Raw genomic sequence first — 22,743 nt, forward strand, 5'->3', positions numbered from 1 at the left:
GACATTTCTTCCAAACCTGGCAAGGCCTTTTCTTTGGGTGCCTGGAGCTGGTCCCCTCAGGCAGCTTGTCACTCAGACCCAGTGTGCCTCGGCTTCTCCTCACCAGGCTGCGCTTGCTGGAGGCTGGGACTCCGTACTCTTCATCCTGGTTTCAGACCTCAGTCGGTCTGCCACACAGGAGCTCAAGTCCCATTCCTATTCGTGTCCCTTAGAGGACACCAGACAGGCTGGGACAGGGATCCCAGGAGGCCCTGTGAGTGCCCTGGGCTGGCCTGTCTTCATCTCTAGCCTTCTCCATTAGGTCCTTACCATGCTCCACACACACAGAACTTCCTCTGTCCCTTCCTTCCCTCCCTCCGTCCCTCAGTCCATCGCCTCCCTCCCTCCCTTTCTCCCTTCCTTCCTTTCTAACTTCCTTTCTTCCTAGCTTCCTTTCCTTCCTAGCTTCCTTCCTTCCCCCTCCCTCCCTCCCTCTCTAGCTCCTTCTCTCCCTCCCTTCTGTCCCTTCTTCCCTCCTGTGGTGTTTTGTATTTGCTTGGCCCAGGGAGTGGCACTATTTGGAGGCGTGGCCTCATTGGAGTGGGTGTGGCCTTGTGACCCTGTAGGTATGAGCTTTAAGACTCTTGTCCTAGCTGGTCTAAGAGTAGGGACCTGCTGTCATATTTCTGTTAGGTTTAGACATTCTTTAGACATTTGCTGAAGACGGTAGAATGTTTTATGTTTGCGGGGAGGGACTTGTTCTCAGAGTAACTCTGTCTTTATGTATCACAGTGTATGAATGAAGGGAAAAGGACAACTCCTTACTATTTCTCAGTTAAATATCTTCATAGGTGCTCCTCTACGCACACAGTCACTAGCCATTGTTAATCAGTTAAAATCATTTATTTTAGTCTAGAGTAGAATAAAAACACGAGTCAGTCTTCTCCTATCGGCCTTCAGATGAAGATGTAGAACTCTCAGCTCCTCCTGTGCCATGCCTGCCTGGAGGCTGCCATGCTCCCACCTTGATGATAACGGACTGAACCTCTGAACCTGTAAGCCAGCCCCAGTTAAATGTTGTTCTTATAAGAGTTGCCTTGGTCATGATGTCTGTTCACAGCAGTAAAACCCTAACCAAGACACCTCCCTCCTACCCTCACTTTCTCCCTCCCTCCCTCCCTCCCTTCCTCCCTGCCTTAAGCACCTTGAGGGAAGGACTCTTGTCCCCTAACACACAGGGTCACTCAAGAAATGTTTGTGCTATGGATGAGTAGGCGGGCGGGGGGCGGGGGACCTAGGTGTCACAGCTTCCAGTCCCTGCCCCATCTAAAAGAGTAGAAATCTTCACCCTCTCTCTTCCCTGGTGACATTTCTCACTAGAGATGGATCCCACCAATGAAGAAAGGGGAGAGCAAGGGAGAGCCTCAAATCTGCACTTAGGGGAGAAGTACAGACTAAACTGAATAGTCACAGTCCCTTGCAGGAGCAAACACAGGACAAGTCCCCACACGGAGCTATGAACAGGAGGGAGACGACATAGCCACAGATGCAGAGCTGAGACCTCACTGTGACTCTGAGCTTGACCCTGGGTTCCCTGTGCTAAAGCAATGGCTGGATGATGGAGTCTGAGGCCAGGTCCTTGCCAGCATGGGCACCTGCTGTCCCTGGGGTCCTTCCTACCCTGAGATGGGGACCTCTCTGGGCTAAGCAGGAGCCCAGTCATCGAGTATCATCTGCTGTCTTATGAGCCTACTTTGTGGACAGTGGCTGCCAGAGCCCACTCACCTGCTTGCCCTTCCCTGCCAGCTGTGACTGGTGACAAACAGCTCAGCTGGAAGCATTGGCTAACTGCTCTGGAGAGCAGGGTTACCCCAGGGGAGTAGTGAGCCAACAAAGTGTGTGCAGGTGAGGCAGGTTGGGGGGAGGGGGAAGAAACACTCCCACACTCCAGCGAGAGTGTCTTCCCTGCTGGATCTGAACTGCCACCCCACCCCTCTTTTGACGTGTGTGTATGTGTGTGTGTGTGTGTATACTTGTGCCATGTATGCATGAGGAGGTCAGAGGACAGTTTGTTTTCTTCCTCCTCCTTTATGTCTCGGGGATTGAACTCAGGTCATCAGGCTTGGCAGCAAGCCCTTCTGTCTGCTGAGCCATCTCACCTGCCCTCCAGTTCTGTTTCTTGTCTATGCCTCAAAGTCACTGATTCTCAACATGTGTTCTCTGAACAAGTACTGTCAGCATCTCTCAGAGTCAGTCACCAGTGTAAGTTCTTGGGCCTCTTTCCTACCCTTCTATTGTGCCAGCTTCTGCCATGACCTAGGCAAGCTTCAGCTGCTTCACCCCAGAGTTGTTTTGTGAACAGAAGGCTTTGAGCATAACAGATGCTCAGTAGATGAGGCTGTTACTATCCAGGGAGCGCAAGCTCGAGAGGAGTAAACAATACTACCCCAGTCCTCCAAACCTCGGCATACAGGACCAGGGCAGAACTCTCCATGGCCTCCCCAACCCTCTGCATTGGGTCCAGGCCACCTCAAAGCCCCGCCTCCTACAATCGGGGCAACTTTCTAGCATGGCTAGGGTGGCTGCTTGTCAATAATCCCAGTTCGTTGATTGGCCTTTAAAGCTGTCAGTCACATATAGTAGACTCTCCATTGGCCCTGGGGTTCTAGGTGGGTGGGTCTCTCCTGTGAGCCTTAGTTCTCCCTGCAACTACCCACCCCGCATGGCTGTTGTGCGTTATAGAGAGAATGTGTCAAAGACCTGGAATAGGTGCAGGGATAAAATCGATGGCATGTGCTACAGATTTGCTTTATAGCAGCAGGGCTGGCAGATTTGGGCAGCGTTTTCAGTACACCACAGAGACAAATATCACACACTTGGGCGTGGACGTCCATGTACTAGAAGCCTCTGGAAGTCTATGGAAACTTGGGAGGCCCTGCAAGTGGAGAAGCATACTGAAGAGGCTCCCCCAGTCCACTCTGTACCTCCCCTCAAGGCATCTTCAAGGTTGAGGCTACTTGGCTCCGGGAAGCCCCACTATGGAGCACCACTGTCCCATTAGCTGAGCCATGTCCTTCCGAGCACACACAGAGCCTCTGTGTTGGCTGCTGGAAACAGGGCTCACCTCTGCCTCCATGCACAGGGCTCAGGAACCCCAGCGGGGACACTGCAGTCTTGGCTGGACAAACTGCCTTCCTAGGCAGCTGTGGCAAGGGATTATGGGATTCTCTCTGGGAGCGGCTTGAGGGGAGTAAGATGGAGCAGGATGGTCCCTGGCTTAGGGTTCCATCTAGAGAGAGCATTTACAGTCAGGAGTATCCATGTTCAGTGGAACTTTGGGTACCTGTTTTTCCTAGGTCTAGGAGTCTTGGGGTGATTCTCCACACTGGGGCACTATCAGGAGATGAGGATGGGCATTCCACAGTCCATGGACACTCCACGGCACATGTGGACTCCGGCTAATCTGGGCACTCCATGGGCACACATGGACTCTGGCCACTCTCGCTTTTTTAGTTTATTTTCACACTGAAAACAAAGTGGGAATCAAAGGGCTGCAGTCTGTGGACTCTGACCTTTAGATGACTTCTCCTTCCTAGTCCTCAGTTTCCCCATTTAAACATTGCCACAAGCAGACAGTGGCCAAGGGGTCCTACACATACCACTCTTCTAGAGCAGTCAGTCTTAGCTGCCACCAGTTCAGCCCTCTAGGCCTCCCCAGTCTCCTGAAATGTAACATGCTGAGTCCACCTTGATCCTGACTCCACACCTACACCCACACCTGCACCTGCATCCCACACCTGCACCCCAACCTGTACTCCACACCTGCACCCACACCTGCACCTGTAATCCACACCTGCATCTCACACCTGCATCCCACATCTGCACCCACACCTGCATTCCACACCTGCACCCCAACCTGTACCACACACCTGTACCTCACACCTGCACCTACACCTGCACCCACACCTGCACCTCACACCTGCATCCCACACCTGCACCCACATCTGCACTACACACTGCAGCTCAAAGCCTTCCTTCCAGGGCGGGGCAGATTTCCAGGAGATGTTGAGTCCACTGCCTTCACCATCCTTTGAGTATTTCAGGATTGATTTTTAAGCCGGAGGCAAATTAATCATCTATGTTGGCTTGCTATTCATAATATAGTTATCAGGAGGAGCTGCAGGGAGGGTATCTGGTGGGAGGGGCTCCCACATTTCCTCTTCCATAATTCAGAATAAAGTTCAGTCAGGGCTGGGAAGCTCAGTGGTTAAAGCAGTTACCACACAAACACGAGGAGTCCAGTTGGGGTCCCTGGAATCCATGTAAACACTGTGTGGCTGTGGTGGTTTGCCTGTAATTCCAGCCCCAGAAGACAGAGACAGGATCCCTAGAGCAAGCTGGCTGTCGAGACTTGCTGTATCAGTGAGCTCTGGATTTGATTGAGACCCTCTGGCTCAATGAATGAGGTAGAAGAGCAGTGGAGGGTGATTTCTGACATCAATTATGCGCCCTCATATGGGCATGCACACACATGCAATGTAAATATGCACACATGGACACACACACACACACACACACACACACACGGCATGATCACACATTCTCAACTGCTTCCACTACTGACTCTCTCTTGGATCCATGTAAGAGCTGAGCGAAGCCTTTTTCTAGAAGGTGCCCAGCTGCTACCCAGTAGTCAAAGCTTGGCTGAAGCCTGCAGAGAATTCCTCTTCACCACCTTCCCTGTCCTTCTAATCCTTTCAAATGATACCACTCTCTGGGTGACTAAGAATTAAAAACATGAGCCCATGGGGGCCAGTCTTACTCAAATAACCACAAGCAGAGGCCACTACTGTTTGGTGAGGCATGGGGGAGGGGCATGCTTGTTGCTGGGGTCTCAGCCACCTGACTCACCTCTGACCTAGGACTCTGGCGACTCACAGTTGTATCTTGACTCAGCCATGTAATAATAGCTAGGTGATGTTGGCGGGTCCCTTATCCTTGCTGTGCCTCAGTTTCCTTGTCTGTAGAATGGGTTTCAAAGGGTTCTACTGAATACTCCGCAAGGTATGAAGCCCCTTGGCTGCAACCTGCTAAGTGCATGGCTGGTCCTGTTGCCACCTCTGACTGCCCCTTCCTGTGCTCCAGCATATAGTGATGTCCCCTGCTTGTGATGGTTTGAATAAGAAAGCCTCCATAGGCTCATGTGTTTGAATTCTTAGTCACCAGGACATAGGGACTAATTGAAAGGCTTAGAAGGATTAGGAGGTGTGATCTTGTTGGAGGAAGAGTGTCATTGGGGATGGATTCTGAGATTTCAAAAGCCCAGGCCAAGCCCAGTCTCTGTCTGTCTGTCTGTCTCTGCAGACAGCTCGGGATGTAGAGCTTTCAGCTACTGCTCCAGCACCTGCCTGCACTCTGTCGTGCTCCCCACCATGATGACAATGGACTAAGCCTCTGAAACTGTAAGCAAGGCTCTGATTAAATGTTTTCTGCCATGGCCGTGGTGTCTCTTCACAGCAACAGAACAGTGACTAAGTATGGTGGTTTGAATATGATTGGCCTAGGAAGTGGCACTCTTTAGAGATGTGGCCTTATTGGTGTGGGTGTGGCCTTGTGGGTGTGGCCTTGTTGGAGGAAGTGTTTCACTGTGGGTGTGGGGCTTAAGACCCTCATCCTAGCTGCCTGGAAATCAATCTTCAGATGAAGGTGCAGAACTCTCAGATCCTCCTGCACCATGCCTGCCTGGATGCTGCCATTTTCCTGCCTTGATGATAATGGACTGAACCTCTGAACTTGTAAGCCAGCCCCAATAAGAGTTGCCTTGGTCATGGTGTCTTTTTCACAGCAGTAAAACCCTAACTAAGACACTTAGACACTGCTTGAGGGGTGTATACTACCCTTCGCTTCCTCTGCCTGGCACCATGGGATGTTTCCACCAGCTAGAGCTGGCACAACCCAGGACGAGGCTACTCTCAGGAAATCCCATGTCCCTCAGCTTACACTCTAGTCTTCCCCAATCACTCCCATTCCTGGTCTTCCAGGAACCTGGCTTTCTGCCCAGCTCCCTGTCAGCCATGGACTCTTTGAGGAAGAGACTGGGCCTTCCAGCCCTGTGTCAGTCCCAGAGCTTGGAGGTGAGGCCCTGGATGCATACTGCAGCCCTTGGAACCTTTGGCTTTCAGTTTCCCTTTCTTTAAAATGGGAATAGTCCTACTTGTCTCCTCATGTTAGATTCTGTGAGAGCACCCCTGCACCCCTGAAGAACCTCTGCTCAAGGCTTGGCTCAGCCTGAGCCTCAGTCAGCCAATGCTTTCATGTCTAAGAGCGAGTGAAGGAAACTTGCCTTTCTCTGGACAGATAGGGAAACTGAGTGTGGGAATCTACTGTAGCCAGATCAGCAGCCAGGGCTGTGAGCCCCAGGATGAGGCCACTTGCAGCATGATCTTCGTCTCAGGTTCCCGTACATGGTGCTAGGACTGTGCTTCCTCGGCCGACGTCCTTCAAGGCCACACTCGGCTCTCACACTGCCAGCCCCCTACTTCTCCTGATCCAGGCTCATCAGATGGCTCCGGGAACACCAGAACACTGAAAACCCAGCCTTCTGCTCTCTTTACAACCCTGGGCCGGAGGCACTCTGCAGCCAGCCTCACATATCACAGGTAATTAAGGGTCCTATCCCAGGGAGGGGAGCTACCTTCTGCCAGAGACACTAAATCCTGCTCCGGGTGGTGTGGGAATAAAGCACTGCTGACCTAACACTTGTCAGGGTTTAACTGCGTTCCTCTGGGCATGCGCGGACAGGGATCTGGAGGCAGAGCTGATGCGGCTCTACAAACAAGATCTGGTGGCAAGATGCTGAAGGCCCGCAAGGTTAGAGGGACTTGGAGACTTGCAGCCACTTGGCTGCACAGTTCAAGATGAGAGGAGATGAGATGCTTTCGTTTGGCTCAGGAAGGCAGGATGGGCGTTTCCGTGAGAGGCAATATAGATGTTTCTGGAACCGGGCTATTGGGGTTGCAAGCAAACTCTGCCGACGACTCACTGTGTGACCTTGGTCATGATAGATAATCTTTCCGGGTCTCAGTTTCCTTATTGACTAACGTGGGGAAGACCTGTGTCGCAAGGGTTTTATGTATTACCTCCTTTAAAGAGCTTGGAGCAAAGTCTACACGGATAACCACCCGTCCCTGGCATGCCCTCTACTCTCCCCTAGGTGGCGCTCTGTAGAAAGACGAGGACGCATCTCTTCAATGGAGCAGGTGCATAGGGGGTGCTTGGGACAGTGCTTTGAATTAAAGATGAGTGGACACGTGACCTGTTCTCTTCCCTTTGACTGAGGTCCCCCTGGGGACGAGTGGAGAGGCCACGGGCTTTTTAGTCCCAGGGACCTCACACTCACAGACGTATGTGCTATTTGACCAAGCTGTCTGCTCACAATCATGGTGGATGTAAGTAGTGCAGTTTCCCAAATCACACGGTACAGGGGCTTCAGTGGCTGTGTATCCACTGCCGCTTAAGCCTTAAGTCCCCTGTGGAGAAAGACCTGCATCCGAGGCTGACTGAGTGCAAACTCGGTGCTCCCTCTCAGGAACCAACTCAGTTTTCTCCTCTGTAAAATAGGACCTGTTGGCATCCAGACTGCTGGAGTGCCAGCTGACAGTGTGCCTGGGAATCTCACGCTGGCTGCCCGTGTTGGTGTCTGGTAGGAGCTACTTATCATCCAGTGGCCATCTGGCTGTCCTGCTGCGCCTGGCTGAATATCTAGTGTCCTGCTTCCCTCCAAAGGGGCGCAGGAGCTGGCTGGCTGATGGGGATGTGCTAGGTCTGTTCTGGGTGTACAGTGGGCTTCTGTCAAGGGCACCCCAACTTGGCAGAGCCATGTTGGAAGAGGGTGGATAGGGATCCGAGGAACCTGGGCAGGAGGTGGACAGTGGACTCAGACCTTGGGGGCTGAAGCTGGGAAGTGACCGTCCTTGCTAGTTCACTCCAAAGTGCTCCTCTGAGCTCAGACCATCTGTCTGCCAATCCACACTGGCACTCAGCTGGTGGCTTTGGCAACTGGGAGGCCATGGGTGGGCAGGTGGCTTTGGCAACTGGGAGGCCGTGGGTGGGCAGGTGCATCAGTCCTTTTCTTGTTCCCCAGCTGTTTCCAGGTATTCAAGACAACAGCATCAGGCTCTAGGCAATGTTCACACCCAGCTTAGAGGGTCTTGGCCTGAGTCTTCTGGACTGCATCCCTTGCTCTGAACCCTCATGGCAGCTCAGCCCAGCTCAGCCTAGCCCAACCCAGCCCAGCTTAGCCCAGCCCAGCCCAGGTCAGCCCAGCCCAGTTTAGCCCATCCCATCCCAGCTCAGCCTCTACCTCAGGCTCTGTTCTGCCTATCTGACTGCCCACCTTGGAAGATCTGTTTGGCAGGAAGGGTACCTGGGTGTTCCATCTCTGTCCCATATCCCTGAAGCTGGGGGCACTGAATGAGGTTTAACAGCTGCCCTGATATCTTCTCAGGTGACCATCTCAACCTTGTGTTGAGTCTTGCCAGGCATCTCACGCATGTCCCCTCACTCCAGTCGGTCCTCATGCCTGGCAGCTGCTTTGCACAGTGGTCCCTCATGCCCACATGCTCTGCTGATGGTTCAGCCCTGGGGCTGGCTTGTGTGGTCTCTGCCTTTCAATGCCTGCTTGGGCCCCTTCACAATGGCAGTGTGTAGCGTATGAGCTGAGCACTTCCTGTTCCAGCAGGCTGAGTACTTCCTGTCTGCTCATGGGCACCATGTCATCCGTGCCTTGTAGCAGCCCCCATGGGAGAGGAGACCCATTTCCAGGGAAGAAGACCCACAAAAGGACAGTAACAGGGAGACTAGAAGGGGTGGGTCGGGGTGGGTCAGGGTGGGGCGCTGCTCCCCCATCACTTAGCAGCCAGCCCCCTGGGAGGGGACAGAGTTGCCTCCCTCCTGTTGAGACATCTGCCCCTGGCTGTTACCATTTCTTAGAGCTGTCACCTGCACCTTGACCCTGCTGAAACTGACGCTGATGTTGACAGTCAAGAGTGCTAGCCAAAGAGGTGGGGAGAAAGAAACGCCTTCCCTGTGGGGCTGGGGCACAGGGCTCTATTTGATAGTCACATGCCCATGCCCCAAGGAGGGAGATGCTACTGTAACCCCACTTAGCAGACTGGAAGACCGAGGCCCCCAGGGTAAATGAAGCAACATCCCAGATCATGCTACACTGAGAGGCGGAGGGCACAGCAGCCTAAAATGGCACTCTGTGAGCTGGGTGGTGAGGCAGGAGAATAGAAAAGAACAAAAGAGAAAATTCCAAGAATACATAGGAAAGGGGGTAGAGAAAAGCCTCAACCCTCCCTCTGCCAGGGCTGTGTTGCTCAGGAAGCCTGTGTGTGTGAACTTGGAGAGGTGGGTATTAAGTTAGTGACCCATCAAAGCCACTGGGGACCTTATCTTGCCCTTTCTCTTTTCATGCTCTCTTGGAGTCAGGCCACAGGCGTAGTGTGATATGACCCCAAGCCCCTTTGTGTTGCCCCCTTAATGACCTGCCCTTTGCTGTCTGTACAGTTCTTCCTAAGGACACACGACCAGAACTCAGCTTCCCCCGCACGGTCAGCTCTCATCCACGCACCTCCACAGAGAGCTCACCACCCTCATGGCCTCCACACTAGTGGCTTCTTCAGTGGTCCTCAGCCTTCCTAATGCTGTGACCCTTTAATACAGTCCCTCACCGTAACTGTAAATTTGCTGTTGTTATGAATTGTAATGGAAATAGCTAATATGAAGTATAGTTGATAAGTGACTCCTGTGAAAGGCTTGCTCAACACCCAAAGGGATGGAGACCCCCAAGACTGGTAACTGCTGTTCTACCCGATTCAGACTTGCATCTCTGGGCACAGCTCCTCAGCCTGGTTTTTCCACCTATGAAACAGGGAAAGAAATGACAGACCGTACTTAATAGGGCTGCTACCCAAGATCCATCAGGGGCTGAGCCATGCCTGGTGGCTAACAAACATTCAGTAGGCAGTCTCGGGAATGGGTTGTGCGATGGTTTGTATATGCTCAGCCCACGGAATGGTACTATTTGGAGGTGTGGCCCTGTAGGAGTGAGTAGGTGTGTCACTGTGGGTGTGGGCTTAAGACCATCACCCTAGATGCCTGGAAGTCAGCCTTCCACGAGCAGCCTTCAGATGAGGATGTAGAACTCTCAGCTCATCCTGTACCATGCCTGCCTGGATGCTGCCATGTTCCTGCCTTGATAATGCACTCAACCTCTGAACCTGTAAGCCAGCCCCAATTAAATGTTGTACTTCTAAGAGTTGCCTTGATCATGGTGTCTCTTCACAGCAGTAAAACTAAGACAGGTAGACAATTTATATTCAAACACAAAGCCCTCCATCCCTTTCATCCGCAAGGTGGACTCCATTCACACAATGTACTTAATATAGCTTAGGGCAATTCTCCAACTGGGGATTAATTGCCCAGGCGCCTCCTTCTGTAGCTTGGGGGACATGAAACACTGGTTTGTCCCTAACCCAAGAGACAGGTCACAGATCTGGCCTTGCTGGCTTCTGGTTGATCCAAGGCTCTGAGAGCTTCTGAGGCAGGGGGTAAAAGTTGGGGTTCACAGCCTGACTTCCCAGCACATGGTCCTGAGTTCTTCCCAGTTCTCTGCAGCTGTGACCCGGATGTTTACTGTAATTAGTGTGTGCCCCAGTGGGTGGCTCAACTCCTCAGTCTCCCAGACCCAGAGCTGATCATTTTCTTCCCAGCAGGCTCCCTGGGGTGTATGGCCCTGCAGCTGTGAGCCCTGCCTCTCAACAGCTCCTGCCAGGAACCTCAGAGTAGCTTGGGGGTGTTCCTACCCATGGGTAGACTATGTCCCCTGGACTCTCAACTCCCTCTCCCACCCCATCTCTGCCCTGAGCAAGTGCTGGCTTCTTGAAAGGTGTGGCTTCCCTAAGGCTCATACATTTAAACACTTGGCCCCCCAGTTGGTGGAACTGTTCAGGAAGGATTAGGGGGTATGGTCTTGTTAGAGGAGGTGTGTCATGTCAGGTCTCAAGGATGCCTTTGAGGTTTCAACAGACTCACCAACATTCCCTGTATGCTATCTCTTTCTCTCTGCCTCAGGGTTGTATCTCAAGATATGAGCTTCCAGCTACAGCCTCTGAACTGTGCCTGCCTGCCTGCTGCCATGCCCCCAACCCCCACCATGATCGTCATGGACTCACCCTCTGGAACTGTGGGCCCCAATTAGCTGTTTCTTCTCTAAGTTGCCTTGGTCATGGTGTTCTGTCAGGTCAACAGAATTCTATCCAGGCCAAGAGGGAACTCTACAGATAACCCATCTTGAGAGTTTGCCTTTCTCGAGAGAAGGGCACTGGAGAGGATTGGACAGAAAGCCTGTTCTCTAGCCAGACCTCAGGGAGGCAGAGTGGCCTCCACCAATCCTTAGGAGCTCCTGGCTCCTTTCTTCTGGAAGCTTCCATCTACCAGGGCAAGCTTCTTTCCCTGGGAAAGATGGAATAACGGGGTTATTCCATCCTCCCCATGAACCCAGTGCCCAAAGTCACACAGCTGCCGAGTCAGTCACAGGTGTGCATAAAGGATGACACAGACCTGTGAGACAGAATGGAGAGTTGCAGAACTGTGGGGTGTGGGGAGGGGCAGTGCAGTGGGTGAGATGCTGTTTGGAGAAGCATGAAGGTCTGAATTTGGATCCCAACACCCACATAAGGCACACACTGCACTTGCGAATGACCTGTATTTAAGTTTGTAATGCCCATGTCAGGTGGCTCACAACTGCCTGTAACGGCAGCTCTTGTGGGGGTTGAGGTACCCCTGACTTCTGTGGGTACCTGCATGTAGGCGATACACATAAATTCATGCAGGGAGCACACAGAGATTCATGAAATAAGCAAACTTTAAAAAACAAGCCAGGTGTGTGAGAAACATTTTATTTCTTTATGTATTTATGTACTTATATATGTATGTATGTATTTGGTTATTTATTTATTTTCTCTCAAAAATGGCTTGCCTGGCTGAAGAGACAGCTCAGAGGTTAAAAGCACTGGCTGTTCTTCCAGAGGCCCCAGGTTCAATTCCCAGCACCCACATGGCAGCTCACAACTGCCACTTCCAGGGGTCTGACACTCTCACAGAGGCATACACACAGATAAGCCACCTATACACATAACTAACTAACTAACTAACTAACTAAATTTTTATAAAAAAAGATGGCTTGCCCACCAAGAGACAGTACCCCATATAGCACTTGCATTTTGCCCAAACTCTGGATAGTTCTGAAACTTGGCTTTGTCATATCTTCCCCTTCATTCATCAGATGGCAGGGTACAGCCCACAAATGGGGTGAGACCCAGTTGCCATCTGTGTAAGAATCACACAGAGAACATCCCACCCTAGTGCATGCTTGCTAGCTGGGCTGGGTGAGTTTAATGGATTGGATCGCTTGCCACAGGAATTGCTCGGACACCTAGACCCCTCCCTCTTACCATCAGTACAGTAACTCAGCATGCACTGTCTGCCCAATGAAGGTGCTAAAGTCATAAACACTCTTAGAAGAATACTATGCAGTAAACTGCGCCTGCCATTAGCCAAGGGCTCCCTAACTGGAAGTTCTAACAACAGGGCAATAAAAGAGAAGCAGATATAATAGACAGGGAATCGAAGCCCCCTGTTCTTCTGAGGTCACCCTCCTGAAAGCTCGGCCTACAGGATGGAGAAGGGTGTGCAGATCAGACCGCTGATAAGGGACTTTGGAGATCAGGGACTCTTACAGCTAAACACAGAAATAAAGCCTAGGAATTGGCCAGTCCCTGGGCAGATAGGACATGGTCAAAGTCCCCTGCAGGATGGCGAGGTTCACACCTGCAAGGCGATGCCACCTCCTCCCATCACCAAGATGGATAGGTAGACTAAAAAGACTCCAAGTTTTAATAACAAGTGTTGGCAAGAATCTGGGTTCTTCATATGCTACAGGGATGCATAAGATAGGAGGCAGTAGGATTGCCGTGAGTTGAAGGGTAGCCTGGGTTACAGAGGGGGACACTGTCTCAAAAACACCAACCCAAGTTGAAACTACAACAAAAAGCTCCGCCCAAATTCCCTCCAAACCGGCAGAAGCTGTAAAACTTCCTGCTCTTCTCTTAAAAAGCCATGCCATGCACCGGTTCACACCGTTCCTGGCAATTTACTTCCAGGCACACAGAGGAGAAAGCAGAAACTATGTGTCCGCACAATAACTTGTTCACCGGTATTCACAGCGGCACAACTCGTGAGCGCCACAGGGTGGGAGCAGCCCAAAGCCCCTCCACAGACAAAAGATCCGTGAATAACGGAAACCGGTACAGTGAAATACAACTTAATACTAAAGGAAGAGTGAAGTGTTGACGGGCGATACAGCACATTGTTAGCATTTTGTCTAAGCTCCGCCCCACAGTTACCTGGCAACAGCCAGGTGTGCCTGACTTACTATAAAAGGAGCGGCTTACCTGCTCCACTCTCTCTTGCTCCTGCCTTCCTGTTCCTCTTCTGTCCTTGAGTTCCTTCCCCCTTCTCTCCCCTTCCCCTTCCCCTCCCCTCTCTCCACGTGGTCATGGCCAGCCCCTACTTCTCTACTCTCCCCCTCTCTCTGCCTCTACTACCCTCTCAACTCCCTTCCCCATGCCCTGAATAAACTATTCTATACTGTACTGTCCTCAGCATGGGCCTGCGGAGGTAACCCCTTCCCCACATCCCCACCAAAACATATTCCTTCTCTCTTTATCTTTTTATAAACACAACAGCATTTATGAACTGTGAGAACATTAACGACAGATGCCAGTCACCAAAGATCCATACTTTTATAGGATCTGAAATGTACACAGTAAGAAAAGCCTGTGGGGAGAGGTGACTGTGTGGTCATGGCCACAAGGTTTTTGGTTTTGGTTTCTTTTTTTTTTTCCCTGAGATAAGAGTTTTTCTGTGTAGCCTTGACTGTCCTGGAACTCACTCTGTAGACCAGGCTGGCCTTGAACTCAGAAATCCACCTGCCTCTGCCTACCAAGTGCTGGGATTAAAGGCATGCGCCACCACTGCCCGGCCACAAGGTTTCTTTGGGGAGTGATGGGGACATTCTAGATCTGACTATGGCGGTGGCTGCAGGGTCCTGGGTGTAAATGGGACACATTAAATGAACAGTGGAGTGTGAATTATCACTCAGTAGAACCATTGAACAAAATAGTAAGGTTGGGGGGTGGGTGGGAATGAGCACCAGCCACAAGGAGAGCTGTGCAGAACACATTGGAAAGCAGGCACGCCACCACTGTGGGGATGTCATGCACTAACACTGCTCTCTGGGGCTCCAGGTGTGGAAAGTATCAAAGTTCACTCCGCTAGCCACATGGAGTGGCTCGAAAGCGAGCTGGGGCTGGGGGACTCCTGAGAAGGAGGCATGCTCGCTCTCACCCTTGCCAGAATCTTGTGTAGCCCAGGCTGGCCTCAAGCTCCTATGTAGCTGAGGATAACCTTGAAGTCCTCCTGAGTGTTGGGAACATGGGTGGGCACCACCAGGACCAGTTTACGAGGGGATAGATCTTAGAGATTCCCCCTTGCTAGGCTGTCTCTATCTAATGAACAAACTTCCCAGGGCAAAGTCTTGACACCACCAGGGCCTGTTTGTCTGGCTTCCCATTACTTGGTAAGGTGCCTTCAGAGTGGGTGGTGTGGTTTACACAAGAATGGTGCCCCTAGTCTCCTGTATTTGACTGATTGGTCACCAGGGAGTGGCACTATTTGAAAGGATTAGGAGGTGTGGCCTTGCCAGAGGAAGAATGTTATTGGCTGTGTGCTTTGAGGTTTCCAAAGCCCCAAGTCAGGCCCAGTGAGTCACTCTCTTTCCGATGCCTGCGGATGCAAATGTAGAACTCTCAACTCTGTCTCTAGCTCCAAGTTGCTGCTGTGTTTCCTGCTGTGATGATAATGGACTAAACCTCTGAACCATTCGGCAGCCACAGTTCAATGCATTCTTTTTATAAGAGTTGCCAGTGGAGCCGGGCGTGGTGGCACACGCCTTTAATCCCAGCACTCGGGAGGCAGAGGCAGGCAGATTTCTGAGTTTGAGGCCAGCCTGGTCTACAAAGTGANGGAGGCAGAGGCAGGCAGATTTCTGAGTTTGAGGCCAGCCTGGTCTACAAAGTGAGTTCCAGGACAGCCAGAGCTATACAGAGAAACCCTGTCTCAAAAACCCAGAAAAAAAAAAAAAAAGAGTTGCCAGTGGTCATGGTGTCTCTTCACAGCAATAAAACCCTGACCAGGACTAAGACTAATAGTAATGGCCTAGGATAGATCTTTGCCCCAACCCTGCACCCTATTTTCTGGCTAGGGAAACCAGACAAGTGACACCACCTTGCTGTTTAAAAGGGTAAGCGGCAGGATTACCTATTTGAGTGCCCGAATGTCCTCGAAAGAACACGTGAACAGTCTGAGCCTGGTGTGTTAACTGCACGTCACTGAGAACAGAGTAGTGGCATCCCAATCACAGCCTCCTCTCTCCTCGTTGCGACTGTTACTGTCATGGCTTGACATTGTTTTCTCAAACATATGGTGAGTCCTAAGCCCTAGTCCCCGAGAGTGTGACCTTATGCATGTAATTAGACTGAGATGATGGCACACGGAATCAGGATGCGTCTTAATCTAATGACCTGTGTCCTCAGAAGAACGGCGTGTAGGGAGCAGACTGGGCTGTGGCTCTGTCGGGAGAATGCTTGCCCAGCATGCACGTAGGCCTGGGTGGGACCCCCAGAGTTATATTCACCTGATGTGGAGACACATGTCTGTAAACCCAGCCATCTGGAAGTAGACGCAGGAATATCACAAGTTCAAGTTCACCCTTGGTTTCAAGGCATGGAGTTTCATGAGACCCCATTGCCAAATAAAATAAAAATAAATCAGAAAGAAAGAAGACGTAGACAGGCCTCCTGGAAAGCGATACCACGTGATGCAGAGAGCAACGTGCATGAACGAGGAGTGAGTCTCGGGGGGGGGGGCAGATAGGTGAAGGCGGTGACAGTCACCAGCACCAGCCACCAGTCACTGTGGCCACCATCTGGCAGTTCATAGTCACAAGCTCCAGGCAGGCCTGGGGAATGAACACACTTTTGGAGGTTCGGTTTCCATGTGGGCACCTGAACCTGTGGTATCTCTGTTGGAAGGCAGGTCACCAAGGTGAGGACTCTGTCTTGCTCTCTGCTGGCCTCTCGGCTTAGGGCAGGATTGGGGGTAGGGTCTGTTGAGTAAGGAACTCCTCAGAGCTCATTGTACTGTTTTTGAAGGCCATCTTCTCTAAGGGGCCCTGTCCAAAATGACTCCCACCTTCCTGCTTGTTCCTGACCACTTTGGAGCACACTGTATGCCTGTGGGGCAGAGGATCAGAGCCCACTTTCCCGTCTGCACCTGAAGTACAAGGCACTTTTGTCTGTCTAGTTCCAGTGCACAGGGTGGTACCCAGAATGTGCCAAAGGCATGTCCATTCTTTTGACCGTGCTATTGGATGTCATCTATAAACTGCAAAGGGCATCTCATAGTGGTTTAGGTAAGTTCCAGATCACGCTGAGGGGCACCCATCATCAGCCAGGGCCACACACACTGTCGGACATGCTTGCTAGCCCTTTACTTGCCAAATGAAGGCTGGATGAAGAGGGAACCTGAGGGCATCGGATTTGTTTTCTGATCTATTGTTCTGGGCTCAGCTGGTGGGGTCTTGCCCACCATGCATCCAGCCCTGTTTTCTTTCCTCAGCATCTCAGAAAACCAGACATAGTGTAGCCTGTAATTCTAGCACTTGGGAGACAGAGTCAGGAAGATTAAAAGCTCCAGAGGCTGGAGAGATAGCTCAGTGGTTAAGAGCACTGGCTGCTGCTGCAGAGGACCCAGGTTCAGTTCCCAGCACCCACACAACAGCTAGCAACCATCTCTAATTCCACTTCTAGGGAATCTGGTGCTTTCTTCTGGCTTCTAAAGACACTGTACACACGATGCACAGATATACACACAGACAAAGCATTCGTACACTTAAATTAAAAATAGATGAATTTTTAAAAGAAAAGTTCAGGTCGTGGCTAATCATACAGTGAGTTGTATTATATTAACTATTATTATTATCATTATTATTATATATATTATTATATATTATATTATATAATATATTATAATATCATATAATATATTATATATTATAATATAATATTATAATATAATATATAAAATATTATAATATTATATAATATATAATATATTATTATATTATTATTACAGGGTTTCTCTGTGTAGCCCTGGCTGTCCTGGAACTCACTCTGTAGACCAGGTTGGCCTCGAACTCAGAAATCAGCCTGCCTCTACCTCCCAAGTGCTGGGATTAAAGGCGTGCGCCACCACTGCCTGGAAAAGAAGTTGGATGGTGTGTTCTACCCGTGTCAGAGTAGACGCTAACTTAGCTGGAGTTTGTCATCTCCAGTTGGTCTGCAGGATGACAAGTTCAGTGCTCTGCCAGGAGGGGCTGACGGGGAGGGCTGTTTTAGGCAGAGGTTGGAGAGGAGGACAGGGAATGAAAGCGACATGGATGCTGCCTCTCCCTCCCCAGAACCCTTCATCCTTGCTCAGGTACCAGAGTCCTGCCTGATTCTAGGAGCGTTCAGCCCCAGATGCTCCTGTCTGGGCTCGGAGTGAGGCCTCTCTGGTCTACACCTCAGGATGCTGAGTATTTGGGTCAAAGGTAGGGGTATTCTCTTGAGAGTCTGGAGGGAATCAGGGCTACTGGTTGTAGACAAGATGAGCCGTAAAGGACTTCCTAGCCCTAGTCTCTGTCTCTCACATGGCAGGTCTCTCAACTCTCGGGGCCTATGTTCCTAGCACTATAAAACAAGGACCACTCTCAGTAAGAGCCCTCGTAGGGACAAGCGATCAGCCTTGGTGTGTGCACTGAACTGGGACCAGCACAGGCGAGATGCCATGACCTGTGGCAGAGGTGCTGCCCCTGGCCACTCAGGAGGAAGACTTCAGCTCTGGTAGGGGCCAAGAGCCCAGGCCTCATTATATTTAATTGCTTGTAACACAAGCCTCTTAACACACTCACCACCATGACCTGCACCTCCAGGAAGCAGCTTCACCATCCTCCCATGACTGTGCGGAATGTTTTCCCAGAGCCCAGCACACAGCTCTCAAATTGGCTCCCGATTTGTCGGCTGCTTGGATAGAAACATTTTAATAGCTGCATGTGGCACACACCCTGAGTGTCACTGTCGCTCACGGGCCTCCCAAATGTCTTCCCTACCACATGGCGGGATGTGAGAGGTGTGAAGTTACAGCCACTCTCTCAGCTTCATCTCCACCCAGAGGCCTCTGGGAGCAGCTGTGAGGGACTGACGGTGTACAGTGGCTTTGATGGAGGTGACCTGGGCCTTGTATGCTACATAGCCCACTATGCCAGAGGCTCTCCGTACTCCCAAGTCCAGGGTCCTGTCTTGCCTTGCTGTTGGCGGGCACACACTCATGACACAAAAGGGGACCCAGGCATTGAGCAGCCTCTGCTCACTTGGAGGGTCTCTCAGACTCTGAGAAAGGATCTGGGTGGGGACACGGACAAGTGTACAGCGTGAGGGCCTGTGATTTTGGAAATTGGCTTTGACCCAGACATATTTGAAGAAAGTCATGGAGTTAGAGGCAAGTATCATTTAGAAAACCTCTCAGGGCTAGGGGATGGCTCAGGGGTTAAAGGGCTTGTGGTGCACATGTAAGAATCAGAGTTCAAATCCTGCCTCCACCCAAGTCTGTATAATTGGTGGGTAGATGTGGTGGCCCTCCTGGAATGCCCTAGAGATAGCTGGATAGATAGGCTATCTATAGTCTATATCTATATCTTTAGTCTAATAAGCAAGCTCTGGGTTTGATTGAGAGGCTTGCCTCCGTGGAAGGGCAATTGAGGATGACTCTTAATATCAAGCTTGGTATCCATGTGCAGGGAGGGGTCCACGTGCATGCACTCTTCACACATGCAAATGTGCTCACTTGCAAGTGCATGCATGCACACATGCACGTACACACACACACACACACACACGCATGTACACACACACACATGCTCACACAAGAAAATGGACAACTAAAACTAAAACCTCTTTGAGCTGGACGGGTGGCACAGTTGTTAGGGTAACCTGCATGTAGACAGCAGGCCTGGAATTCAGATCCTAGCGCCCCTCCCTGTAAAAGCTGGCTATGCTCTCTCAGAAGATAGGGGCCTGCTGGCGCTTGCTGGCTGCTAGTCTAGCTGAAGAACTCAAGCTTCCAGTTCACAAAGAGACCCTGCCACTGGGCCAAGGGTGACAGAGGACACCTGAAACCTCCCTCTGGCTTCTGTATACACACAAGGCCAAAGACACACAACACACATGTGTCAACAACGCATGTGCCAAGACATCATTATACCCGTCCAGATTTTGATTGACAGTTGCCCAGTCACTGGGTACAGACCACAAAGACAGGACAGGACGCTGCCATAGTGACATGGTGGGTGGGTAGCACGAAATGTCATTGGAGGGAAGACTTCCTGAGCTGGCATGGCATGTGGTGGCTGCTGCTTTCCTTAAGGCTGCAGTAGGCCCTTTTCCTTTTCCAGGGCAAGACAGGTGGACATTAGTGTCAACGATGGGTGGACTCTAAAGAGGAGGCTGGGAAATCAAGTAGGTAGCGCCACTCCCAGAAGCGCCCTGGGCTTCCAGAACCTTTCCTCCTCAGATAACTCAAAGCTCTGGAGAGCCATAAACACTGTTCAAACAAGAGAGGCATCTACACAATGTGCCTCATAAGACCGGGTGTGTGGCTCAGTGGGTAGAGTACTTGCCTTGCATGCATGAAGTCCTGGGTTCAGTTTCCAGTACCTTCTAAACTGAGCATGGTGGACCTGGCTCACACTACCCCTGTAATCCCAGCACTTGGGAGGTAGAAGCAGAAGGATTGGAAGTTTAAGGTGACCATTGGCTAGACAGTGAGTTTGAGGCCAGCCTGAGCTACATGAGATCCTGTCTCAAATTCCAGAACGAACAAAAATAAACAGGGTTCAGGGTTCAGAACAGTCTTTCCTTCCTGGTTAGCTGTGAGGCGAGAACACCACAATGTGTGGACATGTACAAGGACCTAGCCTAAGCACCCTGTGGCCCCAGAGGGACTTGGCCTCCTCTGCCTCCCGCCCTCCTAGTTAGCATGGCCTCCCTTTGCAGAGCCTCTTTATCCATGGCTCTACTCTACGTTCCTCCTCGGAGCATCTGTGACAGTCACCTGACAGCTTACTGCTTCATCTGCGCATGTGCCACGTGCCTGGCTCGCCTGACTGGCCTGGCTCGCACCCTAATACGGCAAACGCACCAAGGACAGGAAATTCAAAGTTTGTCCCTGCTTCTGGACCCTGAGAAGGTGCCCTAGATGCTCCACAAACATTTGACGAGTAATTAACGGGGCCTGGATCTCTCCTTGGACTGGGAGACCCTGGATGGTGTGGGCTGAGATGCGTCTCTTCCCTGGGGTAGCCGTTGCGGGGCTGAGCAATGCGCATGCTCTGTCAGAGGAGCTGGCCAGTCTGTGCAGCGAAGCCATCTCCTCCCCAGGCTACCGTGGTGGAATCAATGTTGCTTCCAAGATCTGCAACCTTTGGAGGTTTTCAGTTTCCCTAGATCGAGGACTTTCTGCAGGGCCTTTGTGCTCTCATCGATTGCCGGAGTATAGCAGGCTTTGTTGCCCTGACAAATATTATTTGATAGGAAAAACAGAGGCTGGGTCAAGGCCAAACCCAAGCATTCCTCCAGAGGACTGGCAACAGAATGTCGCAAGAGCATCATGCTGGTGGAACTTCCCGGGGCTACTCAGAGCAAGGCCTTTGCATCTCCAGCGGGGAAACTGATGCTTGGGTGAGGGTCGATTCAGACAATGACTGGCATCAACTGGACAGATACTAGTATGGCCATCCCATGTCACAGATGCATACACGGAGGTACAGAGCCAGAGTAAGAAAACCCAGGAGGCCACCATACTCAGCCCAGAATGTTCTTTAACTTCCTAGACTTTTCAATACTCCCAGAAAATGCCCTGGGAGGAAAACGGAGGGCATCTCTAGAATGTGTCACAGCTGAGGCGCTGGGTCCCCTCCCTGGAGGCTGCGGCAATCAGCCCCAGTGGAGGATTCTCATGGCACTTGCTCCTTGGGGCTTCTCCTGATACAGCCTTGGCCTCAGCCTGGGGAAAGAGCTGCAGTAGCACACAGGCTCAGGGCCTCCCTCCTCTAGCCCTGCCACTCCACAGGGCCTATACCTGGGTGGCTCTAGATACTGACATCCTTCGCCCATCTTCTGTGAAAAAGCTCAGGGCTGTGGTAGCCTGCTGTCCCTGGAAACAGGTCATTCCTCCTTTTGTGACTCGTTTAGTCCGACCAACAAGCAGCCCTCCACATACCTAGCCCATGAAAGTCAGGATAAAGCAGACTGGGTCCTTATAGCATGGGATTGGGTAGGAAGAGACTGAGTCCCTAACAAGAGGCCACTGGGGCCAGGTTCCACAATCACAGCTTGCCAGCGTCTGCCCTTTTCCTCCTCCCAGGCAAGGGCAGTAGATGGTTTTGGACATATACCACAGGGATTTAACCAGGTGTCTCAGGACCGCCTGCTGCGAGTGCATGGACACACCCACATCCCTTCTTCCTGAGATTTTTGACTCACCCATGACATTGAGGAAGATGTTGCCTGAGGCGAGGACCACCTTCTCCCTCGTGGCTCGGTCGTAGATACCCACGTGGCACTCATAGGGACCATTGTCTGAGATCCGGACCTCAGGCAGCCTGCAGAGAAGCAGATGAAGGGGTGAGGCTGGTATTGTAGGAGTTGAGTGGGCAGTGTTCCAGGAGGACAACCCTTCTACAAACCTTTCTAGACTTCACTCATCCGCTCTGCAAAGACATTGCATGCCTGTGGTCTAGCCTGGGAGGAAGGATGGCATTTGTGCATCACCCCACTGTATACAGGCTGGTGCTGAGGCTCGGGACAGGGTACGGGCAGTGTGTGTATGTTCAGCCTGAACCAAATCTGTGCCCAAGAGCAGCACCTCAAATGCCAGGCTGGTCATGTGTTACTCTCATAACCCTGCAGGTGATACAGGTTTAGAGCAGCTGGGTTTAGCTGCCACCAGCGTGAGGCCTGGCCCGACTCATTCCTCATAACCACCATTGTCTTACCTACTGTTCTATTGCTGTGAAGAGACACCATGACCAAGGCGACTTATAGAAGAGAGCGCTCAGTTGGGAGCTTGCTTCCGGTTTCAGAGAGTTAGTCTGTGACTATCATGAAGCTGGAACAGAAGCTGAGAGCTGCTTATGCCCTGACCTGAAGGCAGGAGGCAGGGACAGAGAGGGAGACTGGGTCTGGCATGGGCTTTTGAAACCTCAAAGCCCAACCCTAGTGACACATCTCCTCCAACAAGGCCACACCTCCTAATCCTTCCCAAATAGTTCCACCAACTGGGGGCCAAACATTTAAATATATAAACCTATTGGGGGGCATTCCTATACAAACTACCACAGCCAAAATGCAGGGATGGGCCATTATCTTCCATAAACAGGGAAACTGAGGCACGAGGTGATCATGACTGCCCCACCCTGTACAGCTAAAACACCACTGTGGGACCTTAAGAGTCCTGCCTTCCATAGTGCCAAGGGGATACCTT

The 22,743-nt window shown here is 51.4% G+C and overlaps 1 protein-coding gene across 1 annotated transcript in view; it reads right to left on the reverse strand.

Annotated features, from left to right (window-relative positions):
* Positions 1 to 22,743, reverse strand: part of Igsf21 (immunoglobin superfamily member 21) — a 219,527-nt gene that overhangs the window by 18,904 nt on the left and 177,880 nt on the right. The window contains exon 4 of the mRNA XM_021161084.1: positions 21,744 to 21,862. Coding sequence (XP_021016743.1) covers positions 21,744 to 21,862 — 119 coding nt within the window. The remainder of the gene's footprint in view (positions 1 to 21,743; positions 21,863 to 22,743) is intronic.

This window comes from Mus caroli, chromosome 4 (genome assembly GCF_900094665.2).
Source record: "Mus caroli chromosome 4, CAROLI_EIJ_v1.1, whole genome shotgun sequence".
NCBI classification, from domain to species: Eukaryota; Metazoa; Chordata; class Mammalia; order Rodentia; family Muridae; genus Mus; species Mus caroli.